This window comes from Montipora capricornis, unplaced genomic scaffold (assembly GCF_036669925.1).
Source record: "Montipora capricornis isolate CH-2021 unplaced genomic scaffold, ASM3666992v2 scaffold_489, whole genome shotgun sequence".
In the NCBI taxonomy this organism is placed as follows: domain Eukaryota; kingdom Metazoa; phylum Cnidaria; class Anthozoa; order Scleractinia; family Acroporidae; genus Montipora; species Montipora capricornis.
The window spans coordinates 70,001-85,000 of record NW_027180226.1 but is presented as its reverse complement, the minus strand read 5'-3'; the positions used below and the strand labels follow the sequence as shown (position 1 = coordinate 85,000).

The following is a 15,000-nucleotide window of genomic DNA, read 5'->3' as shown; positions in this document are numbered from 1 at the left end:
CGCAGTCGCACCATTGCTTCCCGCTTCGATCAACGAGACCGTGTTTGCAATCTCAACAGCTTCATTCAGCGACATTGTTCCTTCCTTTTCTAAGAGTTTTTTCGCTATCGCTTTGTTATTGATTCCTTGAATGAACTGCTCAACTAAACAGTCGTTGAGGGTCGCTCCTGTATACCTACAATAACGAACGCCGTGTCTTAGCCTAGCTTCAAACGTCATGACTGACTCGTTCTCCCCTCGAGTAATAGAGCGAAACTTGGCCCTCTCCATTCGAGTATTTCGGGTTGAACCATGATGACTTTTCATCTTGGCTGTTAAATCATCGAAGGCAACATCCTTCGGTATCTCGGGCGCTACCAGATCTCGGAGGGTCTCATATTGAACACTTGAAAGTCCGCACGACAACAAACTGACCTTCTTGTTATCTGCCGTTCCCGCCATAGTCATGAAACATTATAACCGCTCCAAATACGCTTCCACATCACTTCCTTTCTAGAAAGTCGGAACTGGCACACCTCTCCACATCATCTTCAAATCCTCGTCGCCAATTTAGTGGATCTGTACTCGATCGACTATTTATGGCATTCTAATAACGCAACGTACTTGCAACCTACAGTACAACTACGATTAGCTCGACCACGTGTCCGCTAATTTATGCTAATACATTACATATACTTGCTTTAGTCCTTTATTATAAGCTATATAACTGTATTAAATAAACAAAGATGAGAAGCCTAAGGACTGACCAAAAACCAAATAGGAAATTTCCCAAATTCTTCTTCTTCTTCTTTTTCTTATTATTATTATCTGCCCATTAAAAAATAAGACTTAACTAAATGACACCAAGACTGCAGAGCAGTACCCTGCGAGCAGTTGGTTTCTCCTACGCCTCCCGAAAGAGAAACCACTGCGAGCAACCGTTTGATTTTCTATCGAGCATGTGCGAAGTACGTCACACCCCACGTGATGTATTGGACATCACTTCGTCTTATTTCGCGGGAAATCACTACGCAGCAGGCTCGCCAAAACGCAGCAGTTAAGTGGCTGAACGCACGCGCAACGCCAAAACAAGTTTACTAACTCGTTTTACCGGTTCAAATTTAATTTATTAGTCCTTGGCGCTGGACGGCGACTCACTCAAAGAAACTAACGATTGCTCGCAGTAGTTTCTCTCTCGGGAAGCGTAGGAGAAACCAACTGCTCGCAGGGTAGCAGAGCAGTCGTATTTGGGTAAAATCTTTCGATTCACTCAGTGGCACCACCTTGGAAGAACTAAGAGAGCGCTGGGGCGAGCTAAAAATGGTTTCAAGGGAGAGGACGATGCGCCTCTCGTCGACTAGTCCCAATTCTGTTCTCTCTGCGCTTCCATTATGGCGGCTTTTCAACAAACCACTTTCAACGAACGAAAATCAAAAACGACTACTCTGCAGGCTAAATGTAACAATGCTGCTCACACAGCGACAATAACTTCTGATAAATATAATCTCAAACAGAACATTTTTATCAAGAATTTAAAAGAACTGGTACCTTCAAGAAGGAAAAAGCAATGACATTTTTTCTACTCAGCCTGTCGTTTTGTGAAACCCTTCTGCTGTCGTCCCGGTCGCTCCCTACCACAGCACAATATCTGCAACCTAGCAGCAAAGTGTGGACTTAACCTTTCCCTGCTTTTGATTGAATTTAGTGGTGCTTATCTATGCCACATTGAACGAAAAAATCATGCGATTACCTACACTAATTAGTCTGTTTTGAAAAGCGACTGTCTATCTATATATTTTCAGAATTCATGCGCTTCAATGCCTTGTCTCAACCATGGTACTTGTCAATCCGGTTTTCGTCCAGAAGGATACCGCTGCATATGCACTGCAGGCTTCACAGGGCCTCAGTGTGACTCGGGTAAAGACATACGCAAACATGTTCAGTTAGTGGCACATGACGTTAAATCAATCGAGTGATCAGAGGTCATCAGAGCACTTCAGAGCACTCGTCTCAAGCCGATGTCTCATGGCTGAACGCTTTATATGGGTTGAATCTACTCTCTTCAGTTCAAAGCATTCAGCCTACGATCTTCCCCGTTGATTTTGAAATGGATGCAAAATGTGCCCTTGTTTATGTCAAAGCAACACTGACATTGTTGGTTTGTGGCAGTTTTTTTGATCGCGTTATTCTAATCTCAGAAAATTGAACTCTAGTGTAATCATGAGATTGAAGTCAGGTAAAACTCATTTTAACAGGCCCGCGTTACTCGAAGCCTGGTCAGCAATAACCTGTGCCAAATACCATGACAACGTAGAGATTTCTTAAATACTCATGGTCCAATGGTTAGCACCGAACTGACCTTGCTTCGCACAACTAAGCCCAGAGAGATGCAACTTATAGTTTTTTGTGCCATTTCAACTTTCCCGCGAAGTCCGACCAATGACCAGCCTTTTGTAATTTATCATTAGTCACGAGATTTCTGAAAAATGTCCAGTAGCACAACCGAAGTTTCCTGCAGTAACAAACAACAAGGTCTATGGAATTGCGGTCGGAGAAGTTAACTTTCTTCCAAAAGCCTGACATTTTAATCCCGTTTCTTTCACTCGAGTTTTCTAAAGGGCATATGTTAGTTTTTATTTGCATCGTAGTTTTGTTTTTTCCGTGGTTGTTCAAGCTTTATACAGAGAAGATAAGTTATTCACTGAACCCATTAGTGGAAAGTTTACGTGAGTAAAAATTTAATGACTTACCCTGTGCTTGCGTATCAGATATCAACGAATGTGCGAGCAGTGGAAGCATTCCATGTGAAAATGGAGGCACGTGTCGTAATGTTATTGGGGGATACGAGTGTCACTGCCTGCAGGGATTCATTGGAACTAAATGCGAGACAGGTTGGTATGGAAAGGATTAACAAAGGGATCTGTCACTGCCGTGTTCTTGGTCTTTTTCTAGTTGCGAATAGAGATTCGAACTTTGTCAATTGCATTTAACCCTGGGGCAGTAATTTGGGACACTGCACACAACTCAAGTAATTCATATCCTCAAATCGTAGGTTGGTTTTTGAGGAGAGGGAAAAACCGGAGTACCCGATGAAAAAGCCCTCGGAGAAGAGTAGAGAACCAACAAACTCAATCCACATATGACGCCAAGTCTGGGGACCGAACCCAGGCCACATTGGTGGTCTATGAAGCGATTGCCTCCTAACATGGGATTGACATTACATGCCATCCACCAAAACGCCTTGAAACACTTTCAGAGGTTTTACACAAAATGATAGTCTATTCCCAACCCATATGGAATTGACATAAGCTGAAGGAAATCCTGGATATCAGATACATAATTAGGCGGTTTGGCATTTAGTTCAAGCCTCGGTTGTTCAAAAGGTGGATAACGCCATCCACCGGATAAATCATTTCCCAGCGGATAAACACTAGCAAACAATTGATCAACTGGGGGGATAAAGTTATTTTGTTGTTTACCGCTGATCTGATATATTTAGCGAAAGTAATGAATAATAAGTAAGAGTGAGCCTTTCAGTAACAACCTTGTTCTCAGTCCCCTGGAACGAGAGATATAAAACCGAGCCTGTTTGCAAGCAATGGCTCCTTCATGATTGGGAAATTGACGTATTTTTTGAATGCCCAATACATTTACTAACTCAAGTTTAAAGGCTCTATCAAGCAAAGGATTGATAGAACATTTTCCTTCCACAGCCGCTCCTGAATGTAGAAACTACATTAGTATGAGAACTTTGGATAGGAATGTTCGCTACTGGGGAAGGGCAAAATGTGATAACAATCTCAAAGAAGACTGGTATCGATTTCAAGGCCAGGCTGGAAAACAAATGGCAACTTCCTGTCCCCCAACTCACAGATGTAACACAGACCTAACCGGCTGGATGGTTGGCAAACATCCAAACGTTCAAGAGGGAATTGTACAAAGAGAGGCTTGCTTTCATGGATATTATAATTGCTGTCACAAAAAAAACACAATTGATGTACGTAACTGTGGTGCGTACTTTGTCTACAGGTTGAAAAAGACACACTGTAAGGCGCGTTACTGTGGAAGTGATTAGCTTCTTGTTGAATCAGTCAAGTCCCTGTTGACGAATCTTTGCTGCCGTCATTGTTTACATTTCGTTTCACTAACATGTGAGTTTGCTCAGAGAAGGCATTATGCAATTTACAGATGAACTTGTCAGGGTTTTCCACAGTTCTGTAAAGTACCGGACATATTTCTGAAAGCACCATACGTGCCATGTGGCAAGCAAGGCACCCTATTTAGGGGGTCTGAGGGCATGCCCTCCCAGGAAATTTTTAAAATGGAACACTCAGAAACGCTGTTCCCAGTGTTTCTGGAACCCAAGAATCAGTTTCCCAGGAAATGCTGGAGCTCACTCAAATTATCTTTATAAAGTAGGTAAAAAAAATAGGTACGCATTGCGTACGTGTAGTAGTGCAGTAACTTGATACTGCTTTATTCCATAACTGTCACCTGAGCTGCGTTTTGTTTCCCAGGACGTAATATGTAAAATACAAGAAAATAAAAAGGAATCGCGAAACATTGGCTTCGAGGCTGACATAAAGTTCAACTTCTTTTTCACAGCAAATTTAAGCGTGTACTCTGAGCGTCTGAGTTTCCGCGACAAAAGTTCACTTTTCCGGCTGGGTTAGTATCTGGATGGGACACGTCAACATACAAGACTTGCTGCCAGAACCATGGGACGGAACATTCTATTTCAAAGCACCAAAATGCGAGCCAAGCATGGAACAGATTTTGTTAGCCTGCTTTATGCAAAATAAATATTGATACACAGTTTTAAGGAAAGGCGCAAGGAAGTTTAATAGAAGTGTCGATCGAGAATGAAAAAAATTGCCATCAGCAACAAAATTTGCCACATGAAAACAAAATAAATTTTATGCCACGAATGTAAAATAGTTACCATCAGCGAAAAACACTTTGGGAGATTTGTGCTACGTTCAATTTTTCTATTGTTCTTTTGGCTGCACAAGTAAATCGCAAAAATCGAAAGTGATATCGATTTCAGCGGCCGCCTGTGATCCAGTTACGTTGCGTGTTACTAACAACTGGATACATCTGTGAAAAAATAACGGCAAGACATGGGATTGTTGTTTTGTTAGTTTTTTTTTTTTTTTTTTCTTTCAAGTGTAATAAAAGTCGTCAAGAAATGTGCGAATTCAACACAGAGATCACAATCGTCCAACTCTTGAGGTTGACCATTCTTTCTGCAAAGGCAAAAATCTACTCTCCCAGACGAGTTTATTTATCACCAGGTAATTCTATCGTTTAAGAAATAGAAACTGCTTTATTACTCATCAGCGCCACAAATTCTTGCCGAGTTTGGGGCTCATTTGTTGAAATTCAAGCACGCTTCCAACAGACCTGTTTATTTTCGTGTTTCACCCAGTTATTTTCCAACGCGGCTGTTAAATGACAGGAGGATTTGCAACATGTTCTCTTCTCTAAATTAACTATTATCATTAATTGTTAATTTGCTTTCAATTTACTATTATCGTTAATTTAGGACACTGTATCCCAGGACTTGTGGTAGCAAATAAAAAGAAAAAAGTAAAAGCAGCCCCTGGACAGGATTTGAACCCGGAGCACCCACTTCGAAGGAACTGTTTTTATCCACTTACCACTAAAGATCAACTGACTAAAAATGTGCCGATTATTTACCAAAACTAATTAGTATATATATAAAATCATTGCTGAATAATGGTTAAGTCTAAAGCTTGATTTTAAAATGGTTAGCTTTCTCTTGAAGTTTGGTAACCGACAGTTTTCACTGTGTAAGCTTGCTCCTTAGCGGGTGCTAATACACGTTTACAGCGGCACTTTTGGAAGAAAAAATTATTGACATTAATAAAAAATGACATCCTCGCAGTTAGTGATGTGGTAGTCTAGTGGTTAAGGGAAGGGGTTATTAATTACACGTTCCCAGGTTCGAGTCCTGCGAGTCCAGACATTAGGGTTCCTCTTTTAAAAGAAATATGTTCATTTCCCATAATCCATATCAAGCTTTCAGTGTTCTAAAATAACGATAACAGTAAATTCAGGGCAAATTAACAATTAACGATAATCGTTAATTCAAGGTAGAGAATAGGTTGGGATTTGAAAAGGCTTTTCAGCTTTGTTTCCCCTTTCACCTAACACACAGGCGACTTCCGCTTCTTTGTCATACAGATATCATTTTTTTAAAAGAAAAGCGGAGCGAAAAATTGCATGAATAAATTACAAGAGAAGAAAGAGGCTATCAGTGAAATCAACAGACACAGACTAGCCGATATAATCTACATGTTTACCAATCAGCAAAATTAAATTAGTTAGTGTTGCCGAACGTACACTTACAATCGATGACTAAAAGATTTTTACATATGTAACAACTACGTTGCGATTTTTTAATGTTTCGTTTAATTCAGAAGAGCTCATCTTTTCTAACACTGGAAAAATTTTTTGAGCACAGTGCTGGGAATTTACAACACAAACAACCTGATGCAATCTACATTTTTTGCTGATCGATCGCAATTATAAAGATAAAAATAGTTTTCTACTGACTTTCTTTCCGTTGCGAGGAAATCACTATTGACTTTTTTTCAATGCATGCAGAGAAGTTGACCTGGTCTTTGAGAGTAAAAATATTATGGTTGACTGGTAAATTTTTTCCTTGTTTATTTGACCTGCAGAATGTCTGTGAAATGTGAGCTTGCGTGACGATCTCCGTTGACGTGAAAAGAGTGATTTTGATTTAAGACATTTAAGAATTTAATTTGACAATAACGTAATCAAACAGTTTTCATTCTCTTTTCGTTAAGAAAATTAAGAAAGGAAAAAGGCGACAAGTGGGGCGCAAACATACATGAATTGTTGTGATTCAAGAAAACCGTACATTAGTTTCGTAAATCATGCACGCACTGCAGGCCTACAAATCTTACACTTACTCACTCACTCCATCAGACAGCCTCGATGACATAGAATGAAGTATAAAGTGCACTACGACAAAAACTATAATAAAAAGTATAACAAACCCATTAAATATTGGCATCAAAGTATCGGACATGGAATGGGAAACGACCGGACGAAACGTCCGCTCTCCGGCCTCAAACGAAAACCTTAGTTAAAGGGGCTAGGTCACGCAATTTTAAGCAATTTCAGCACTGATCAAATGGTCATAGAATTAACTAAAATATCAAAATAACTGTTCCAAACTATAGAAGATCTCTAACGAAACGCAGGAAAGCCAAGAAGGGACATGGATGAAATGGATTGAATTTGGGTAAATTTGAAAAACGTCGGCCCACCGTTTTTCAAAATTACATCAGTCTATATTAAAATGTCATTTACAAAGCTAGAAAATCATTCTCAGTTGTTATGTGGGCGTGATTTTGAAAAGACGAGCTCATAATTAACAAAATTAAACAAAATTACCTAAAATAGCGTGACCTAGCCCCTCCAATTTTAAGCTTGCGATATAACGAGTTATTAGCCGTCAAATATCGATAAAGTCTTGGGTGGCAAAAGCGCAAATGATGCCATACATTCTTTGTAAAATTTCTACTTTTCAAAGAATCATTGGTCAATGATTACCTGGTATATCGGGTTCAAATTGCAACGCAACGCACTTTCAATATTCAGCACTTTATTCTGGGCTGACTGATTGGAAAATGATAGCATTGTACTAAAGAGGCAGGATGCCCCTATAGCCAAAAAATACCACAGGACCACACTAGAATATCCAAACAAATCTACGTTAGCCCGATTTGTCGAAACAACAGATGATGTGGGCAAAACACACCTTAAAATCTTTTATCACAAGTTTTCTCGATACCTGTAGATAAAGGCACGAAATGAGCTGAAATGAAACAACTGTCTTTCATTTTTGGCAAAACGCAAATTTCAGCCTGACAATTAAGGAGCTTTAAGCATGCGACGTTTTGGGGACGCGAACGGAAAAGAAGTGAACATTTCGTATGTCAGGACAGTAGTCTCCCAGATTTCAAAACTTGTCATCTCTAATGAAGAAAAGAAACTCTGAAAATTAAATGTGGTTATGTGAATACAAATTACAGTGCGACGCGCCTTACGGTGGCCACCTAACAAAGTTTTTTACAAATTGTCCGCCAATCAGGATGTGTGAATCTGATTGACGGTCACGCCTCCTTGCCAAGTTGACACAGTTGAAACTTGAACACCGTTGCATGGGTTGTTGAGTTGACGTATTTACATGTAATTGTCAAATGTGAAAGTTTGTTGGATGGCCTCGGTAAGGCGCGTTGCACTGTAAAAGAGAAAACTGCCCACTTCGGGTTGCCATCCGCGTCTCAAAAACGTCACGTGCTTAGGCTCCCTGATATCCGTTTGACAAAAACGTGGTGATGCTAATCTCCTTAACCCTCTGATTCCCAGGATTGATCAGTGTGTAAATTCAGCTTACAGTCTCAATACAATGTCAGGGTACTATATTGATGTAACACTAAAATCTCATCACTAGCCAAAATCTACGGTACTAGTCACGAGAACTTTTACATCATGCGAATGAAAAGGTTATTATAAAATAATTCGGATAGTACGCGCACTCTCATTGGTCAATAGCTGTGTTTAGATGAGAGTATGTACACACGGCTGTGACATGACACGAATTTTTATTGGTTACGTGTTGTCAGACGCACGTTTTGATTGGCTGGTAGGAAATATGAGCGTGTATCAAGAAAATCTGTTTCAATCAAGAAGCAAAAACAAAAAACAGCGTTTTCCTTCATTTGTCGAACTATTTTTGAGAAATATTTTATAAAAGCAGTCGAGCACTTTTTTCCGTGTTTACATAGCCTCATCTAAACACTTGGGGAGTTGGGAAATTCTCGACAGTTATGCAAACCCTCGACCGTGTCTCGAGTTTGCATAACTGTCTCAATTTCTCCCAACTCCCCTCGTGTTTAGAGGAGGCTATGTTAACACGGAAAAAGTCCTATAATGCTTAAATAATAACCATAAATAGAACCTTTCTCAGTTTCCCTCGAAGTTAAAGTTTACGTCAAAAGCGAACGGCAAAATGACCACGTGACTATGATTTTCCTGCCATTTTATACGTTTGCCAGCTGCCGCTTACAGTTTCTACGTGAAAGTAGGCATTTTTCGCGTTTGCCGTATATGTGAAATCTTCTTCTCGTTTTTGTTCGACATAAGTTGTTTGTGGAAAAAATAGTACCCAAAACCGTTTTCCGGAATGTCAAAGGAGGAAATATTAGGTATCATGGTTATAGAGTTCAAAACTGACTCCTTGCTGCAAATTTCTTCATGAACTCACGTTGACTCTCTGTTAACGTTAGCTTCATCGAAACTCTCAAAATTTGACGGGTAAGGATTTCCGGCGGATTTCCGGCGGATTTCCGGCGGTTTTCTTGTCAACACTGACCAAAATAATCATAAGGTTATAATGTGCGTACAGTCAAATTCAATCAAGGCCCGGGCAAACGATTTCAGCATTTGCTTTAATATCCGTTTGATTTTGTTGACAGATGTTGAAAAATACGGGGTAGGCAAACAGTTGCAACACGTCACCGACATTTGATTCAGCAAGGCTTCACGAGAAGCCTGATATTCAGTCCCAAGCTGCAGCCGCTGTTGTTGCCACGGATACGGATACGCCATTGAGACCGATTAGTACGCACGCACATACCCAAAAATGTTGAAGGGGATTGGGGTGGGGGGACGGCTTCAACTTCATTCAACATTCACGAAAAAAGAAATATCGAATGGTCGTTGAAGCAAAGACGTTTAAAGGCTTTTAAACTCCTTCATCATCGATTCAACTTTGATTCAACACGGATGAAGGGGGGGGGGGGGGGGGGCTCAAGCAAAATTGGCAAGGACTGGTAAACAGAAGTTTAATGCTGTTGCTCGTTGGTGCGCCTTTGGCATTCAGTTTGTTTCATGAGCTATGAGCACTCCGCTTAACACCACTTTTTCAAGGAGCCTTATTCGGTTTTCCCGCCAGTTACTGGTTGAGATTCGACTGGGCCTTAGTCCAGTTTGGACATAAGATTCAGTCTTACGAAAAAAACAACTTCTCGAGGCCCACAGGAAGTAAAATCATTCAAAGCCTTACTTTAAGTCCCACAACCTCGAGGTCACTTTTCACAACTTAACGTAATTTTAAGTACAGCGAAATTGCGTTACTTAATCAACTGCCTGTGATGGGATCTTAAGAGATGAAATAAAGTCCTTTATTCAGTCATCACGCTGGCTGAGTCAGGCTCCTCCAGATGCAAGTCCTCCAACATCTCCTGGAGAGTTATCTTAGGAATCTCGTCATCATCATCTTCAGGAGCTCCTTTGTAATCACGATCTGAACAAGAATTGGTCAAACCAGAATAAAACTGATGCTACTTCTCGGTAAACCACAACGCCATACATGTACACATTTGGTGAATATTTGAATGTCAGATTCACCGTGGTATACCACCATGACCCACTCAACCATATACCCCTTCAATCCTGGGTCTCCTAAGCATCCAAGACGTAATGAAAATTGCTGCAACAACATGATGCTCAGGGTCTTTCGGATATGACATGAATGTCCAGAACACCAACACTACCAGACGTTAGGCCATTTCCGAGTTCATGTCTGCCTTCTCTTCAAAGCGAGTTTAAGTCTGAAGTTTTTCTTAGGAAAATTAGTTTTCATTCATATGTAAAGTAGAGATAATTACCATCACAAAAACTTCGCACTTAGACTCGTTTCGAAGAGGAGGCAGCCATCAACTCGCAAATGGCCTACGTGATGCAAGCGAACTTCAATAAGCGTCACAACGTGTCCCCTACCCTGCGAGCAGAGTCTCTTTCGATCTTCCTAGATAATTCGGGAAGAGGAAAGTAGACTCTGCTCGCAGCCTCCACATTTCGCATTGAGCATGCGTTAAAAATTTAAATGTATTCGGTGTCAGTCATGCGTGACCTGTAGCCACAAAAGCACAAAACGAAAACAAACAGTCGGGATATTTTCCAACAACTCTGGCAAACACACAACAATCAAGGAATCATTTCATTGGAAACTCAAGATAGTCCATACTCTTAAAATGCCATTTCATTTTTTTACTGAAAAATTTATAGGTTTCTGTCACACAAGTTTCTGTAACCGATACACATAGGAAAAACTCATGGGAATTCTAACAGTTAAAATTGCCACGCTGTCGTAAATTTCAAAATATCGATGACGCGTGGCGATTGATCATGCGCAAAAATTAACAAAACAGGTTTGACAAGTCGAAACTGGACTGACTCATCCAATTCTTTGGATGAGCGGCAAATCAAAGAATGTGGAGGCGGCGAGCAGAGTCTACTTTCCTCTTCCCGACTTATCTAGGAAGATCGAAAGAGACTCTGCTCGCAGGGTACGTGTCCCCTTGCTCTTCTCGCCAACTTCAACATCACTCGTGTCTCGGAATACGAACAAGTAACGACACGAATTGTCCCGAAAATACTGCTCTTCAAGTAAGGATAAACAGCTGCATTTACCCTAAGCCAAAAATAACGCTAACCTTTACACTTACCTTATTGCTGGAAATCGGTAGCAAATGCCTAGACTTTGGTTTGGATGTTACGTGCATTTCTCAACATACTTAACTGATAAGAGTGTAATGTGAAGTGCTAGGTTTCTACCCCATATGAACCATGTGAGCATTAGCCCTACTAATGGAAATGGGCCCACACAAGGACAGAGAAAAACTCTGACCAGGGTGGGAATTGAACCCACGACCTTCGGGTTAGATCTCCGCCGCTCTACCGACTGAGCTACAAGGTCAGACGGGAGCAGGCCGTGGGAAGTGAAGATGTTAAAGTCACGGCAATGAACATGTACAAGTACAAGGAAGGCTTACGTTTTTACAAACGTTGCCCGTGTAGCTCCTATGTTTCAACAGAGTTAACTGATTAGAGTGTAATGTGAAGTGCTAGGTTTCTACCTCATATGAACCATGTGAGCGTTAGCCCTACTAATGGAAATGGTGACATAGGTGACAGTACCAACAACTAAAAATTCCATTACAAAGCAATCCCCTTCCCAAGATCACTTTGATCCTTATCTTTATCTAAAATAGTTAAAAATATAAAGTCAAATTAGGCAGCAGTAAGTCTTACTAACCCACATATATGTTGACATTCTGCCGGTAAGTTTTGTCTTCCTCCAGATCACCCAAGAATGCATCATAATCCCTGGAAATTGTAAACAAAATTTTCAGGATATCAGCATGTAGGAATGTAATTACTAGGTGAGTTTGATGATATAGATAGATAGATAGATAGTTTATTTATATAAAACGTCGCAGCCAATAGGCTGAATTATGTCCTATAATATTTACAATAATAAAACTATGATAAACTATAATAATAATAATAATAATAATAATAATAACAACAACAACAATAATTACAATTAAAAACTTATCACTGGTTAAAAAGATATATTTGCAGTGATGAGTCAGTTGTATATTTATCAAGAAAATGCGAAACCATGAAGTGTCAGTATCACCATAGTTACCTGTATAAGTTGTCTTGATCAATGCCATTCATTTCCTTGTTAAGACCCTTCAACTTCCAGTTCCTTCTTTTCCGTCGCTTCTTCTTGTCACCATAGGATTTCTTCACCAATATCTGAAAGGTGAGCCAAATGTATTTAGTCAACAGGTACTCCCGCGAGATACAAAATCTACACCCTCACCTATAATCTTGGACAAAAACCTGTTGAGACACAGAGACATTTTGGGAACCCCACAAAATTATCCGTTTAAAAGCCGCCCTTTCCCCTCTCCCCAAACTCAATGATGATTTATCTTGGTCGGTTAATATACTGTAGGACAGAAGACAATACGTAGTTACATTGACTGAGGGGGGAGGGGAGTGGAAAGGGGAGTGTGAGTAGGAGTGTGTAAACACGAAGGCGAATTTGTGTGAAGATTAGTCTAGATCAGAGACCTTTAGCACCGAAGTTTTCGGGATATACTGCAAACCGCAAACCGCAAACCGCGGTTTTCGGTTAGTCGTTTCCCGTTAGAGGTTAGCTCGATTTTGAACTTTAGCAAGCCTTTTTCTGTCATGCATATAGGCGCCGCCATCTTGAATATTTCATTGCTACAACTGCTCTCAAATTAAACAGCTCAAATTCTCCCAAAACTTATATTTGATCTTCAAAATTGTTCCCAATAGATAGCAAACAGATGTAACAACATGACTGATAAGGTCAAACGGTAGGTCTGATTGGTCTCTGGCTATAAAACGCTGCCGTAAATCACTTACCGCAAGAACGGTGTTTTGAAGTTGGAACTCGAACCACAGACTGTGATTTCCCGAGGTTCGCGGTTCGCGGTATTGCCCGAAAATTTCGTTGCTAAAGGTCTCTACTGTCTCAACAGTTTGGTCCAAGATTGTAGCCTCAGCGCGCCTATTGGCAAATAGGGCATCATGAAGCATTTTGACGCTGACTAGGTAAAATGAGTTCACCAAAGAATTCCAGGTAGGGGATTTACTTTCTTCCTCTTTCCAATTTGGCCGGTTTGATTCTTGAGGTCCCATACGAGCGTTCCTCACCTGAGGCCAGACCACAACACCAGGAAACCTGTGCCCGACACTGCGTACAATTGTTCGGTTCTTAAATGTCCCAAAGAGAATACAAGCAAGTGCTGGGGCTTCCGGTTTATCGTGCCTATACGAGAAAACAATGAACTCGAGTACAACCATTTGCAGATCTGTTTACGAAAGCAGCACTGTAAACTATTTTGGACCTTGGTTGTTGCTCAATCTACCCAGCATCCGGGTCAGCGGAGTGCCCACTTCACTTAGTTCTGTGACCACTATCACTTAAAATGAACACTGAACAACACATACCACATCCGGGATTCTGTCAGAGCTCATTCGATTCAAATTCTCATCGTTGATGTTTGAACTGGTAAAATCAAACCTAACAGAATCACCACAAAGGCTTTGTCAACGTTTACAAGTCACGATACAGCTCACTATCACTGAAGTGGGTGTTTTATACCATAATTTCACAAAATAGTAATTAATTCACACTTGCATAATAGCCACTCTATGCCTTACTAACACTCCAGTCAAACGTAAAACATAATTGGTGACCAAACTTTCCCCGTGTTTGATGACATGACCAAACGCTATCAAAGGAACCATCAACTACATCCGAGTTCGAAAGGATTTCGGGCTTTTTCGGGCTATGTCTGCATCGCAATACGCATGCGCGCGCCAAAGATGCTCAGTGAAGTCGGCCAAATGAACAAACACGAGAACAATAGCGGTGTTTGGCGTTGTTTGATCGGGTGTTTGATGGATTGCAAATTTCACCAAACACAATCAAACAGCGTCAAACAGGGTGGCCAAACGACAAAATGTTTGGTCAACATCGAGTTTGATCGTGTTTGGTCACCGAACATTTCACGTTTGACCGGAGCTGTTTGGTCAACAAACAAGTTTGATCGTGTTTGGTCACCAAAAATTTCAAGTTTGACCGGAGCTGTTTGGTCAACAAACAAGTTTGATCGTGTTTGGTCACCAAACATTTCACGTTTGACCGGACCTTAAAAAGGTACGGGTGAAAATTTTGCGTAGGGCGTAAAGTAAACTGAGGTAGGTATGTTTGGCAGTGTCGATGAAGGGGGGGGTGGGAGTGGACTTGCGAAAAGTGGGTGAATAAAGGAATAAAGCCAGGCAGGGCATATAAAGGCCCCGCAAACCTGCCTGGGGACATACACGGCCAATAGGGGGATGAGGGCAACAGCAAGAGGTGGAAAGGTGGAAAATGCTTTTTAAAGGAGAACTGAAGGCTAGAAGATCAAATTTTTTTGTGTCTTATTATTATCGAAATATAACATCCTTTACCTAAACAAACAGGAAAAATCCTTTTTCATCTTGAAAGGCCTTGAATTTGCCCAAAATCTTTGGTTGTTTTTCCAATTTGAACGCCCGCCATTTTGTTTGCTTTTCCTTCCGGTTACT

General features: G+C 40.7%; 2 protein-coding genes across 4 annotated transcripts in view; one reads left to right on the top strand and one right to left on the bottom strand.

Moving 5' to 3' along the window:
- Positions 1-10,346, top strand: part of LOC138036587 (uromodulin-like) — a 16,057-nt gene extending 5,711 nt beyond the window's left edge. For 2 of the 3 annotated variants that reach the window (XM_068882726.1, XM_068882724.1), the window contains 3 exons: positions 1,782-1,896; positions 2,748-2,870; positions 3,693-4,547. In XM_068882726.1, the coding sequence (XP_068738827.1) occupies positions 1,782-1,896; positions 2,748-2,870; positions 3,693-4,054 (600 nt within the window). In that variant the 3' untranslated portion in view covers positions 4,055-4,547. Of the gene's footprint in view, positions 1-1,781; positions 1,897-2,747; positions 2,871-3,692; positions 4,548-4,584 lie in introns of those variants that run through there. The other variant, XM_068882725.1, reaches the window with a different exon arrangement.
- The window catches only part of LOC138036586 (60S ribosomal export protein NMD3-like), a 36,843-nt gene continuing 31,713 nt past the window's right edge, over positions 9,871-15,000 (bottom strand). Inside the window, exons 13-16 of the mRNA XM_068882723.1 lie at positions 13,879-13,951; positions 12,536-12,648; positions 12,140-12,210; positions 9,871-10,345 (exon numbers count right to left, since the gene is read on the bottom strand). Coding sequence (XP_068738824.1) covers positions 10,224-10,345; positions 12,140-12,210; positions 12,536-12,648; positions 13,879-13,951 — 379 coding nt within the window. The 3' untranslated portion in view covers positions 9,871-10,223. The remainder of the gene's footprint in view (positions 10,346-12,139; positions 12,211-12,535; positions 12,649-13,878; positions 13,952-15,000) is intronic.